General features: G+C 57.8%; 1 protein-coding gene across 1 annotated transcript in view; it reads left to right on the forward strand.

The window, feature by feature from the left end:
• CAPN11 (calpain 11) overlaps positions 1–12,266 on the forward strand; it is a 29,834-nt gene that overhangs the window by 11,412 nt on the left and 6,156 nt on the right. The window contains exons 4-17 of the mRNA XM_073338495.2: positions 3,942–4,060; positions 4,298–4,431; positions 4,631–4,799; positions 5,848–5,931; positions 6,015–6,100; positions 6,334–6,408; positions 7,353–7,513; positions 8,350–8,519; positions 8,754–8,765; positions 9,794–10,005; positions 10,533–10,572; positions 10,953–11,018; positions 11,894–11,951; positions 12,061–12,125. Of these exons, the coding sequence (XP_073194596.1) occupies positions 3,942–4,060; positions 4,298–4,431; positions 4,631–4,799; positions 5,848–5,931; positions 6,015–6,100; positions 6,334–6,408; positions 7,353–7,513; positions 8,350–8,519; positions 8,754–8,765; positions 9,794–10,005; positions 10,533–10,572; positions 10,953–11,018; positions 11,894–11,951; positions 12,061–12,125 (1,451 nt within the window). The remainder of the gene's footprint in view (positions 1–3,941; positions 4,061–4,297; positions 4,432–4,630; positions 4,800–5,847; positions 5,932–6,014; positions 6,101–6,333; positions 6,409–7,352; positions 7,514–8,349; positions 8,520–8,753; positions 8,766–9,793; positions 10,006–10,532; positions 10,573–10,952; positions 11,019–11,893; positions 11,952–12,060; positions 12,126–12,266) is intronic.

A 12,266-nucleotide genomic window follows, 5' to 3' on the forward strand; every position in this document is an offset into this window, starting at 1 on the left:
GTTTGGTACAGAGTGGGGAGGAGGTGTTTGTGTGAGGAGTGTTTGAATGGATTGAAATTGTGGGGCCCTCTCAAGTGCAAAGACAGGATCCTGGCGGCAGGGGCCAGGGTTTTGTAAGGGTCGATTTCCAGCATTCTCTCCAGGAGTTGGGGGATTGACCCCAGTGCCCCTGCTGAATCAACTCTGCTATTACTTCTGTTCTTCCCCCATAATCCCACCCAGCCCTGCAGCTCTGGTTCCATTCTGGGATCTCCCTCCCATCTTGCCAGGATCTAAGAAGGACTTCCCTCCCGTTTAGCACTATGCAAAGGGCAAGGGCTCGCAACCCCTTCGCCACTACTGTGTGTGACTGACTGTTGGTTACAGTAGTCCGTGGACATCCCAGCCAGGAATCCAGGCTCCACTGTGCCAGGCACTATGCCTACATGTCCGTAATAAGCCAGTTCCTGCTCCAAAGAGCGTTCAACCTTGGCAGGTGATGAGAGACAACAGTAAACGAACGTGGTACAGGTCAAAGTAACAGTGCTCTGACTGTGATGGGTGGTGGTGGCTGCTCGCTTGCATAGTGTTTTGTGGGCAGCATGGTGGAGGTGAATTGGAAGGACCATGCAGTGGCTCTGCTGATTTTCACAGGGAGTGCCTTCCAGGCAAGCGAGGGAAAAAGCACAAAGGTGACCAGTGGTCAGCAAAGGCTGGCAGAGGTAGATGTCTGGATAATATATTCGAGTTATTAGGTAAGTGGGGCTGAGCTGTGATTAAAAAACAGTAGCTTGTGTTTGATGCCTTGGAGAAGGGGGCGGGGCAGTGGAGGGACCCAAAGAGGAAGGTGACACAGAGTGATCTTAGCCGGCAAGGTGATCTTAGCAGCAGCATTTTGAATAGGCTCAATTGGAGCAAGATGGTATGGAATCATAGACATGTAGGGCTGGAAGGGACCCTGAGAGTTCATCTAGTCCAGCCCCCCCCCCCCCCCCCCCGTACTGAAGCAGGACCAAGGAAACCTAGACTGTCCCTGAAAGGTGTTAATCTAACCTGTTTTTAAAAACCTCCAGTGATTCCACAGCCTCCCGAGGTAATCTATTCCAGCGCTGAGATATCCTTACAATTCCAAAGCTTTCCTGATGGCTAACCCAAATCTCCCTGGCTGCAGATTAAGCCAATTACTTCTTGTTCTACCCTGAGAAAACACGGAGAACAATTGGTCACTGTCCTCTTTACAACAGCCCTTCACATATTTGAAGACTGTTATCAGGTCCCCCCTCAATCTTCTTTTCTCAGGATTAAACCCTCCCTCCCCCGTTTTTGTTTGGTTTTTTTTTACCTTTCCTCATAGATCATATTTGCTAAACTTCTTATGTTTGTTGCTCTCCTCTGGCCTCTCTCCAGTTTGTCCACATCTTCCCTAAAGTGTGGCACTCAGAATTGGATGCAGTACTCCAGCTTGAAACTCACCGGTACCCGAGCAGGGCAGGACAGTTACCTCCTGTGTCTTCCATACAACACTCCTATAAATACACTCCAGACCTACAACACCCTTGTGAACTTGGACACTTCCAAGCATTTGTCAAGGAGCAGTGATGATGGGAGATGATGATGGTTTTGATAGTGTAGCCAGATTTTTTTAAATGCTGCGTAGGAAGAAGTGGCAGGATTTAGATACGGTCTGAACATGTGGATCTCGAGAGCAGGGTCTCCTAAAATACTGTGTGCTGATGTGTGTTAAACAGCTGCTATGTTCCACCCCCGAGATGGCTGCCTTTCAATGTCTGGGGAAGTGATTACTGTGTCTAGTTTGTTGCACCCCTTGGGGGCTCTGGGAATGTCGAAGCTGCCATGGCACAGCAGCATGACCTGCATGGGGAGCCACAGAGCCCGGCTGGGTACAGTCTCTAGAAAGAGAGTAGCAGGATCCCCAACTCCCTTACAGCAGCCAAAACTGGGCCCAAAATTGCAGTTAGTACATGAGAGTCTGTCCAGGAAAGAGCCATGGCCAGAGCAGAGGTGGGAGGCTGCAGGCCAGGATCAAGAGGCATAGGCAGAGCTGGGTGAATGGGCCAAGACTGGAATGGTAAGATGGGGAGGGCTGTGGGTCAGGAATGAGGGGCATTGGTGGAGCTGGGGGTGGGGCCACAGGACTGGACAAGCAGGGGGAGTTGGTAGCCAGGATTGCGGGGCATTGGCCCAGCGGGGGTGAGGTTGGGCCACTCTGTGGTGTCCCCATGGCAGGCACTGCTGCCTCCACCCGGCTGGGATTCGTGAGTGGAGCGGGTGGCGGGTGTTCTGGGCCTGGCCACGCCCGGGCAGGAAGTTGCTAGGGAGCTGAGTCACAAGGGGCGGGCAGCCAGTGGCTTGAGGGTTGCTGTGGTGATGGTGTGTGAGTTGGTGCCGGTGCCGTGGCTATATTTACAATTCCCAAAGGGATATCAAAACCAGGCCCTGCTCCTGAGTCCGGTCCAGGGCATGCCCCCCGCCACCAAGTCCAGTCCAGGGTCCCCTAGTCCAGGCCTGGTTCTTCTCCTGCTGGGAGCTTCCCTGTTCTGCCTCCTGGGCACTCCCTTTGCATCCCATTAATTGATCTTTAAATATTCATGGTAAATAGGCCCAATGGCCTGTGATGGGATGTTAGATGGGGTGGGATCTGAGTTACTGCAGAAAATTCTTTCCTGGGTATCTGGCTGGTGAATCTTGCCCACATGCTCAGGGTTCAGCTGATTGCCATATTTGGGGTTGGGAAGGAATTTTCCTCCAGGGCAGATTGGAAGAGGCCCTGGAGGTTTTTCGCCTTCCTCTGTAGCGTGGGGCACGGGTCACTTGCTGGAGGATTCTCTGCTCCTTGAAGTCTTTAAACCACGATTTGAGGGCTTCGGTAGCTTGGACATAGGTGAGAGGTTTTTTGCAGGACTGGGTGGGTGAAATTCTTTGGTCTGCATTGTGCAGGAGGTCAGACTAGATGATCATAATAGTCCCTTTGGACCTTAATATCTATGAATCCCCACCCCTGCCAGCCTGTGCCCACTCTCTGCTGCTCCCCCGCCCCTCCCAGCTTGTGCCATTTCCCTGTTGGATTTGCCAGTTGCCAGAAAAATAATTTAATCCGCCAGGTTTTTTCTTTTTTACATGGATATTATATACTAGACATAGATGCTTTAAGTGGCAGTTGGGGGAGGGGGAGCTGCAGAGTTGCCTTGTGGTTGTGGGTTGGGCTTGCCTCATGCGGGAGGGGATGCCAGTTTTTTGGCATTTTGGAGGTGGTAACCCTATCTGTCTCCCCTGGCGCCCAGTTGTCTCCGCCCTCAGCTGCTTGTCACTCATGGCCTGGTTCCCGCCTGCAGCAGAGCAGCCTGGCTTGTTCCCTTCTGACTGACAGGAGCAGCTGGGGGTGAGGCACAAGCTGGCTGGCCTCCCAGCAGTTCCTGCCCTCCCCCATTATTCCCGGATGCTCTGGGGAGGAGTGTGAACCCCTGGACACAGTGCCCAATGCCTGGCTTGGATCTTGGGGCAGCATGTGCATGGGGGCTGTGTGGGGGCTGTGTTTCCATCCCCCTCAGTCAGTGCTACCTCACCAGGCCCTTGGTCCCTTCCTGCAGAGCACATGGGAGGATGGCGGGTGGGGGGGGGGCACATCCTTTTGCCTCCACATGGCTAATCAGGGGTGTTGTGGGGGTGGAGCATCCCTGGGAGGAAGTTGCTGTAACTCCCCTCACACACTCCCCTGTTAACTCCTTCAGTGGGTTCTGTGGGTCCAGGGGATGCAACTGGCGCTTGTATCATAATGGGCAGCAGGCTGGAGGATCCCATGTGGCGCTGCCCAGGGCGGGAGGGGGGTGAGGTAGAAGTGGGGAGGGTTACAATCTCTGGTCTCAGTGACTCAGCAGGGAAGCTGTAGGAAGGGAGAGGCTGGGGGCAGGTCTGGTGGCTGATCCCAGCTCCCTGCTCTCCAGGTGACTGCTGGCTGTTGGCTGCCATTGGTTCCCTCACCCTCAACGAGGATCTCCTGCACCGCGTGGTGCCCCATGGACAGAGCTTCCAGGAGGACTATGCTGGAATCTTCCACTTCCAGGTAAGGCCCAGGGCAGGGCAGTTCCCCACCCCACAACAGGTGCTGCAGAGCCCCTCGAGGTAGGTCCAGGCCTCGGAGTGGAATCCAAGCCTCCCCCATGGCCCTGGCCTAGGACCATCTACACTGAGTAACTCCTGGGCCCTATCATGGCCCCTCTCTTCCCCAAGCTCTGCAGCTGTCCCTGTCCACGGGAGTCTGGTCCTGTCCCACTCACCCCAGACTCTCCTTCCTCCCCAGATCTGGCAGTTCGGCGAGTGGGTGGACGTGGTGGTTGACGACCGGTTACCAACCAAGGACGGGGAGCTGGTGTTTGTGCACTCGGCAGAGTGCTCCGAGTTCTGGAGTGCCCTGCTGGAGAAGGCCTATGCCAAGTGAGTGTCACCCTGCTGGGCCTGGGGCCAGTGGGGTCCGAGAGGGCGAGGGACTGAGCGGAGAGCACATCTCTGGGGATCTTGTCCTGGGGGTGTCTCCTCCAGTGGGCTTGCTCCTCTGATCTGGGGAGCAGCTGCTGAGTCCCACTGCTGTCTGCCCTGGCCTCCCGCTCATCCTCTGGCTCTGTCTGGTGTGCAGACTGAACGGCTCCTATGAGGCCCTGTCAGGGGGTAGCACCACGGAGGGCTTTGAGGACTTCACTGGCGGCGTGTCAGAAATGTACGATCTCAAGCGGCCACCCCGCAACCTATCCAGGATCATCCACAAGGCGCTCGATAGAGGATCCCTGCTTGGCTGCTCCATCGACGTAAGGGGTGCTCCTCTTTCCTGCCCTTCCTTAAGGGGTTGTGGGGAGCTTGGGGCCCCTTCTCCTTCCACCTCAGGCTCTGAGGCCAGATTGCTCCCTGCGTCCCCCTCCATGCCCAGCTGCCAAGGGGGTAGGTGTAAAATCCTCCTTAGCTGTGTCACAAGGCCCTTGATAGAGCGGGTAGCTCCCAGCTGGTATCTTCCCACCATCTCAGCAGGGCTGGCCGTAGCTTCAGGGGTGCCCCACCCAGATCACCCCCACCTGAGGACAGCATGGCCCCCTGTTGAGCCCCAGAAGCAAGGGCTGGGGAACAAAGCTGGTTCACAGTCTCTGTAGGTACGTCAGGCAGGGGATCTGGATGGGACCAGTCTTGCTGGCAGGGGAGGCTCGTGGGTGCAGAGAGATCATTCATGCCCCTCTGCCCCATTGGAGGGTTTTGGAGCAGGCATATGCCCCCTTGTGGTGAAATTTTGAATCGGCACGCACTGATCTGCCATTTCCAAGTGGGTATGTGGGGGCCATAAAACCAAAATCCCCTAAACAACTGCGGGGGCAGGTCAATCCAAACCTCTGAGGAGAGGAGCCAGAGAGTGGGGGCTTCAGCATTAGCCCCCAGCCTGAAGGGTCCCAGGGGATGTACTGTGAAGTAGAGGGATTCTTTCCTCCTCCCCCAACCTCTGCTCTAGGTGTGTTTTTTTTATAGGCATCCACAAAGTGGGCAGTATTCATTCATCTCCCCCTGCCCTCTCAACCCCTCCTAATGTGTCACATTGCAGCTATCCCTCCAGCAGAGCCCTTGTTGCAACTGCTGCAGTGAGAGGGAGCAGGGGCTGGGTGGGTGGCTGTCGCGGGGAGTTGAATAGATTGGCCCACATCACCAGCCCTGATCCTCTGGTTGATGGTGCCCTGCCCCTCACCGGGGCTGGAGCAGCTTGGGATGGGGGTTCTCTGTGGGAAGGCAGCATGTGTCCGTGTCTCCTTAGCTAGAGGAGGAGGTGCTGGCTCTGGACAGGGGGAGATGCACCAATTCCTTGTCCTCTCCCCTCAGATCACAAGTGCCTTTGATATGGAAGCAGTGACCTTCAAGAAGCTGGTGAAGGGGCATGCCTACTCTGTCACAGGCTTCACTGAGGTGAGTGGCTGCCTGGGACCAAGAGAAATTACATGGCTCAGCCAGTGGCATCAGTTTAACCTTTGACCTCTGAATTTTGCCAGGTGGAGTACCGGGGTCGCCAGGAACAGCTCATTCGCATCAGAAATCCCTGGGGTCAGGTGGAGTGGACCGGAGCCTGGTGCGACGGGTGGGTGAGAAACGGGTGCCATGCTGGTATTGTATGGTCTTGTAGTGTGCAGTCCAGGTGCTGTTTGCATGGCACTGCTAAGAGAGAGCTTGCAGCGCGTGATGCGCCTGCGGCAGATAAAGGTGCAGCTCCAGGGTGGGCTCTGAAGTGTCTGGCACTGGGGCGTGTCGGGGGGGGTGGCACAGTTCAGTATTAGTGTCCCCTATCTAACCGCCTCTCTCCTGCCATCCCAGCTCTTCTGAGTGGGACAACGTGGACCCCACCCAGAGGGAGGAGCTGCAGCTGAAAATGGAGGATGGTGAGTTCTGGTGAGTATCTGCAGAGACAGATGGTGCCACTCTCCAGCAGGCAGGGCAGCCTGCACCTGTTCCAGACGGGGGGTGGGGCCACAAGGTTCTGATCCTCGGGGAATCACATGCTTTGTCCTAATGGGCTGAATTCCTACCAAATCAGGAGCTTAGGAAAGTGTCTTCATCTCCCCAGTTAATAACTCTGCTCCTCTGCGGCCCTTCCACCCAGCCAGACGCTATGGAACTAACCAGCCCTCCAGGCGTGCGAGCGGGGCCTGTTGTAGCACGTCCACACGCCACGGCCTGTCGCCCCTGTCCCAGTTGCAGGCTGTTGCCGTGGTGGTCCTGCTGTGCCTTTCCCCCTCCCCAGCGTGCCATTGAGAGCACCTGCTTCTTGGCCCAGAGTTAGGGCAAGGGAGTCCGGTGGGGTTTGTTGCCCCGAAGATGGAAGTAGAGCTGGAGGATTGGCAGAGGGCTTCACGGCGCGCAGCTCTGCTAAGGGACCCTATGCTCAGGGCGGGACGCAGCCAGGCTGATGATACGAAGGACCCCAGCTGGGCTGCGTGGGGCTTGGGCCAGCAGGAGGGACACTTATTCCAGGCTGCTGTCAATGAACCCAGAGGAGCCCCCCTCTGCACTCAGCCTTGTTGGGGTGGTGATAGCAAATAGGGCTGGGACAGGAATGTGAGGGAATAACCTTTGCTGGCCCCAAGCATTGCTGGCTCAGACAGTAATGGGGGGTGGGCTGGATGGGACCGCCTGAGTGTGGCCCCTGTAACTCTTCCCTGTCAGAGAGCTCCTGAGTAGTGGGGCACAGGAAGGGGGTTAGAGCCAAGAAAGCGAGGGCCCCGTGGATGGGAAACTGGGAGCCCCCCCAGCACCGCTGAAGAAACCCCCTGGAGGAGAGACCTGAACTGGGTGGAGTCTCAGTCTTTTGTCTGCCTCCCCTCCCCCATGTTCAGGATGGCTTTCAAGGATTTCATGAGGGAGTTCTCCAGGTTAGAGATCTGTAATCTGACCCCTGATGCCCTGGACAAGGACGGCCTGAGCAAGTGGCACACGACCCTGTTCGAGGGTTCCTGGCGCCGAGGCAGCACAGCAGGGGGCTGCAGGAACCACGCAGGTACCACCCACCACCAGCCTGTTCCTTAAGGGTATGTCTACACTGCAGTGTAAGCCTAGGGTTTGAATTCAGACTCAGGCCTAATCCCCTTTCCGTCCACACACAAATCACACAAACCTAGGGCTCAAACCCAAGACCCCAGAGGGGTGGGGGATCCAAGCCTGAGTCAATCCAGGACCCAGGGTTCAAGCTCTGTTGCTCTGCAGTGTAGATGCTGCACTGGGAGTCTGCCAAAAGTATCCCACGGGCCAAATTCCATTGTCCTCTGGACAGCCAGGTTTGGTGGGCAGTCAGGTTTTCCCACAATGCACCACAAACAAAGGGCTAAAGCAGCCACGTTTTTGGAAGGGCACTAGGAAGTCTGGGGTATAGATAGCTGGACTTGTGCCCACCTAATGGAGACCCAGGTTGGGGCCCAGGGTTCAACAGTTTGGGGTTACAAATGAGTGTAGACGCTCAAGCCCTAGGTTCACAAACTCAAGTTCTACTAACCCTGGGCTTACATTGCAGGGTAGACATACCCTAAGACTCCAGTTTTCATGTGTGTGTGAGCAGGGAGCACAGTGATGCTCTGGGAGTGGGTCTGCCATGGGGTTGGGGTTGTGGGGCCTGTCTCTGCTCTGGCAGGGGGCAGCCCCTGGGCAAGGAACAAACTGTGTAGCCCAGCGAATCTGAGCCCTGTGATAAGGAGGGAGTGGCTGGTGATCAGAGACACTGGGGGGGATGTAGGAGCCTACCCCTTGTGTAGCATTCGCTGTGGAGAAGTGGGTGCAATGTGGGAGGAGGCTGTGGGGCCTGCTCACCCAATGCATTATCCCGCCTCCTCTTTCCTGCAGCCACGTTCTGGATTAACCCCCAGTTCAAGATCAAGCTCCTGGAGGAGGACGATGACCCCGAGGACGATGAGGTGGCCTGCAGTTTCCTGGTGGCCTTGATGCAGAAGCACCGGCGGAAGGAGCGGAAGGTGGGGGGCGACATGCACACCATTGGCTTTGCGGTCTACGAGGTAAGCCCCTGGGTGTTGCTCGGTACTCCCTAGGGGTGGGGAGTGCCCCATCCCAACCCACATGTGGGCAGCACTGCTGAGCTCCAGAGAGAGCCAGTGAAGGGATCCCACAAGCCCTGTTAGTGGGGTGACTTTCCTCACTCGCCCCCCATTCAGCACTGAGCGCAAGAGGCAGCAGGCAGGGGCTCCGCTCCCCACAAACAGGTCCTGATCTCTCTCTCCTCCTTTCCACAGGTCCCAGAGGAGGTATGTCCTGAGCTGCCAAACCCCACCGCTGGAGTGTGAGAGAAGAGGAGTGCTAGGGCTGGCAGGAAGGGGTTAATTCAGAGCCTGGACTCCTGAGGTCCATCAGCCCTGGGAATTTCCCACCTCAGCCTTTCATCAGTTCCATCAGCCTGCTAGGGCGACCCCTGGCCAAGCCTTCCCTAGGCTGGCAGTAGAAAGCATGCCAACGTGTGCTTAGCAAGGGAATACCAGGAGGAGCTGGCTGATGCTCGGCCTGGCTAGCATCACAGGGGCTCGGCACGCTCAGGTTTGAGCAGGAAGATCCCCACCGCCTGGAGTAGCTCCGGAGCCACATGCGGCTCTTCAGAAGTTAATACGCGGCTCCTGGTAAAGGCACCGACTCCGGGGCTGGAGCTACAGGCGCCAACTTTCCAGTGTGCCGGGGGATGCTCACTGCTCAACCCCTGGCTCTGCCACAGGCCCTGCCCCCACTCCACCCCTTCCCACCCCCTCCCCTGAGCCTGCCCTGTCCTCACTCCTCCCCCTCCCCTCCCAGAGCCTCCTGCAGGCCACAAAACAGCTGATCGGGAGGTGCAGGGAGGGAGGGGGAGGCACTGATTGGCAGGGCTGCTGGTGGGTGGGAGATGCTGGGAGCAGGTGGGGGGAGCTGCTGGGGGATTGCTGATGTATTACTGTGGCTCTTTGGTAAATTCTGGCGCCTTCTCAGGCTCAGGAGTCCCCTGCCCTGGAGTAATTGCTCACTGCAGTGAGTGCATGCGCACATGGAGCAGGGGTTATCTCCTTGCCTCCAGAAGCTGCTGCATTGGTCAGTGGTGAGAGATGAGACACTGGATTAGCTGGGCCGGGCTAGTCTAACAACTTCCTGGAGATGGTCTGTCCGGGGTGGGTAGGTTTGATGGGTACCCTCCACCCGAGAGCCACGAGTCTGCAGCTGTGCTGATAATCTAATGTGTCTGGTGCCTCGTGCCCCGGGCAAGTCCTCCCTGCCCGTGGCTGGGCTGTTACCCATGGGTGTGTCTGGTCCCCAGGCCCGGGGCTGCCAGAACGTGCACCTGAAGAAGGAGTTCTTCCTGCGGAACCAGTCCCGGGCACGCTCAGAGACCTTCATCAACCTCCGGGAGGTTAGCAACAAGATCCGGCTGCCCCCGGGCGAGTACCTCATCGTGCCCTCCACCTTCGAGCCGCACAAGGAGTCCGACTTTGTCCTGCGCGTCTTCACTGAAAAGCAGTCAGACACAGAGTGAGTCCATATGTGAGATAAGCGGCCGGGTCTCAGCTCAGGCTGTGGGGACACGATAGCCCAGCTCATGCCTGGCATGGCTTGGGTGGTCCCTTGGCAGATCTGGCTGAGTGGGAGGCTTCTCCAGAACATACTGACATAGGGGTGGGGGAAGGCAGTCCCCGCCCAGGTTTGGGCATTGGGATCGGAGCCCTACACAGCTGCAGGGGAGAGGCCTGACCCTTCCCTGCCCATCACTCCATGTCTGTGTTGCCAGGTGTCTCAGTGCTTTGTATCCCCTGGGTGTCTGTTTCCCCCCAGATCAGGGGTAGGACAGGGTCCCCAGGTCATGTTCCTTGGGCCCTTCTCTCCAGGGGTCTCAGAACTAGGGTTTCTCTCCCCAACCCTCCTGGCCTGTCTGATCTAGCCATGCTAGGGGGTACGCCATGCTCACCGCCCCCACAGCTCTCCACGCCTATCAGGACTCCGCTCCCCTCCCAGCTGGCATGCTGCCCCCTCCGTCACTGTGTCTCCCTTTGTGTCCCCAGGGAGCTAGATGAGGAGATCACCGCGGATCTGCCGGACGAGGTAAGAGGCCACCAAACCCAAGCTAGTGACACTACCCCTGCTGAGCCTGTGCGGGTGCAGGGCAGCACAGTGGGGCATGGGGGGAAAGAGTTCCAGCTGGGGGCTGGCTGCATTCATGTGCCCAGTGCTAGTTTGAAATGGCCCCTCGGCCAGAGGACCAACTGGGCTGAGGGGCAGAGAAGGGGGCGCGATTGAGGGAGGAGGGCAGGTGACAGTAGAGAATGGGTGGGGAGCTGAAGGGCAGCTGGAGGAGGGGTGCAGAGAGCTCCCCCTGCTGGTCCTTTTCAGTAGGAGCCTAGGTGCGATGGCAGCTCGGCTTTAGTGGGAGGGGAAACTCCAGAGCTTGTTTAATAACCTGCCCCTGGTTTGCGTCGCCCCAGGAGGAGATCTCGGAGGACGACGTGGACAGCTCTTTCAGGAACATGTTCCAGCAGCTTGCAGGAGAGGTGGGTGCTGCCGCTTTGGGCTCTGTTCATGCCCCCACCCCCCACCCTCCTCCGGTGCCCTTTGCGCCAGCAGCAGGCTGGGAGCGTTCTGTGAATCAGAAATGGGGGGCTGGCCGTTGTTGTCTATCCTCGTCAGGATCAGGCCCTGTGGTGCTGGGCGCCGAGCGCGCACGGCTGAGACGCTCCCTGCCCTGAACAGCCCCCAGGCTCCGCAGCAGGGGTGTGGACATCAATCTCAGGGGTGTAAGAGGCGCGACCCTCACTGCAGCAAGGCTGGGACGCTCTGTACCCAGCTGGGGGACCCATCACTCAGTGGCTCAGTCCCTCCTCCCCTCTGGGTGTCGGGCACAATCCAGCTCCATAAGGACTGGGCCTGAGCACTCCATAAGGACTGGGCCTGAGTTTATGCCCCACTTTATTAGAGGGCAAGAGCCTGCCCCCATACCCACTGCAGCTTCCCATGGAGGCCCCACAGGCTGTGGGTAGGGAAGTCCTGCTTACCAATGCTCCTAAGTCTTTTCCTGCTCCCACTTCGTACCTCCTGCTGCCTCAGTGGAGCTGGGGCGGGGGTCCTGGCCTCAAGACTGGCTCTGACCTATAACCTGGTTTCCTTGGCCAGCAGTGAGGTGCTGCAAACCAGCAGGTCTCCTTCACTGACAGCATAGAGCAGACACGGGCCATCACGCAGCACTTGGGGGGAGGGAGAAAATCCCTGCTTGGGGGTGATGTGACAGGGTCAGAGAGGGGCCCAGGGGCCTGAACCACGCCTGGCACCAGGGAAACCCACCACCCTGGTGTCTTGTGAGAGAGTCTGGGGCAGGTGCCCAGCTGAGTGTAGTGAATGGGTCACCGCTAATCCTCTGCCCTCCCACCAGGACATGGAAATCAGCGTCTTCGAGCTCAAGACTATTCTGAACAGAGTCGTCACCAGACGTAAGTGCTGCCCCCGGTCTCTTCCCCCATCCCGGACGCTCTCGCTCACTCGCTCCCCTGCTCTGTGACTCATTTTCCCAATAACAGTGTCTCCTTCCCCCACCCCCAGACAAAGACCTGAAGACGGATGGGTTCAGTATGGAGTCCTGCCGCAACATGATCAACCTGATGGATGTATCCTGCTGCGTGCTGGGGGGAGGGGGAGCCTCTCCTATGGGGACCCACCCTTCTGGCAGAGACCCCTTTTCCCGAGGTGGGGGTGGCGGGTGGGTTTGGTAGTTTCAATAGAGGCCCAGCCCAGCATGGCTCCCCAGA

The sequence above is a fragment of the Lepidochelys kempii genome, chromosome 3 (genome assembly GCF_965140285.1).
Source record: "Lepidochelys kempii isolate rLepKem1 chromosome 3, rLepKem1.hap1, whole genome shotgun sequence".
Taxonomy (NCBI): domain Eukaryota; kingdom Metazoa; phylum Chordata; order Testudines; family Cheloniidae; genus Lepidochelys; species Lepidochelys kempii.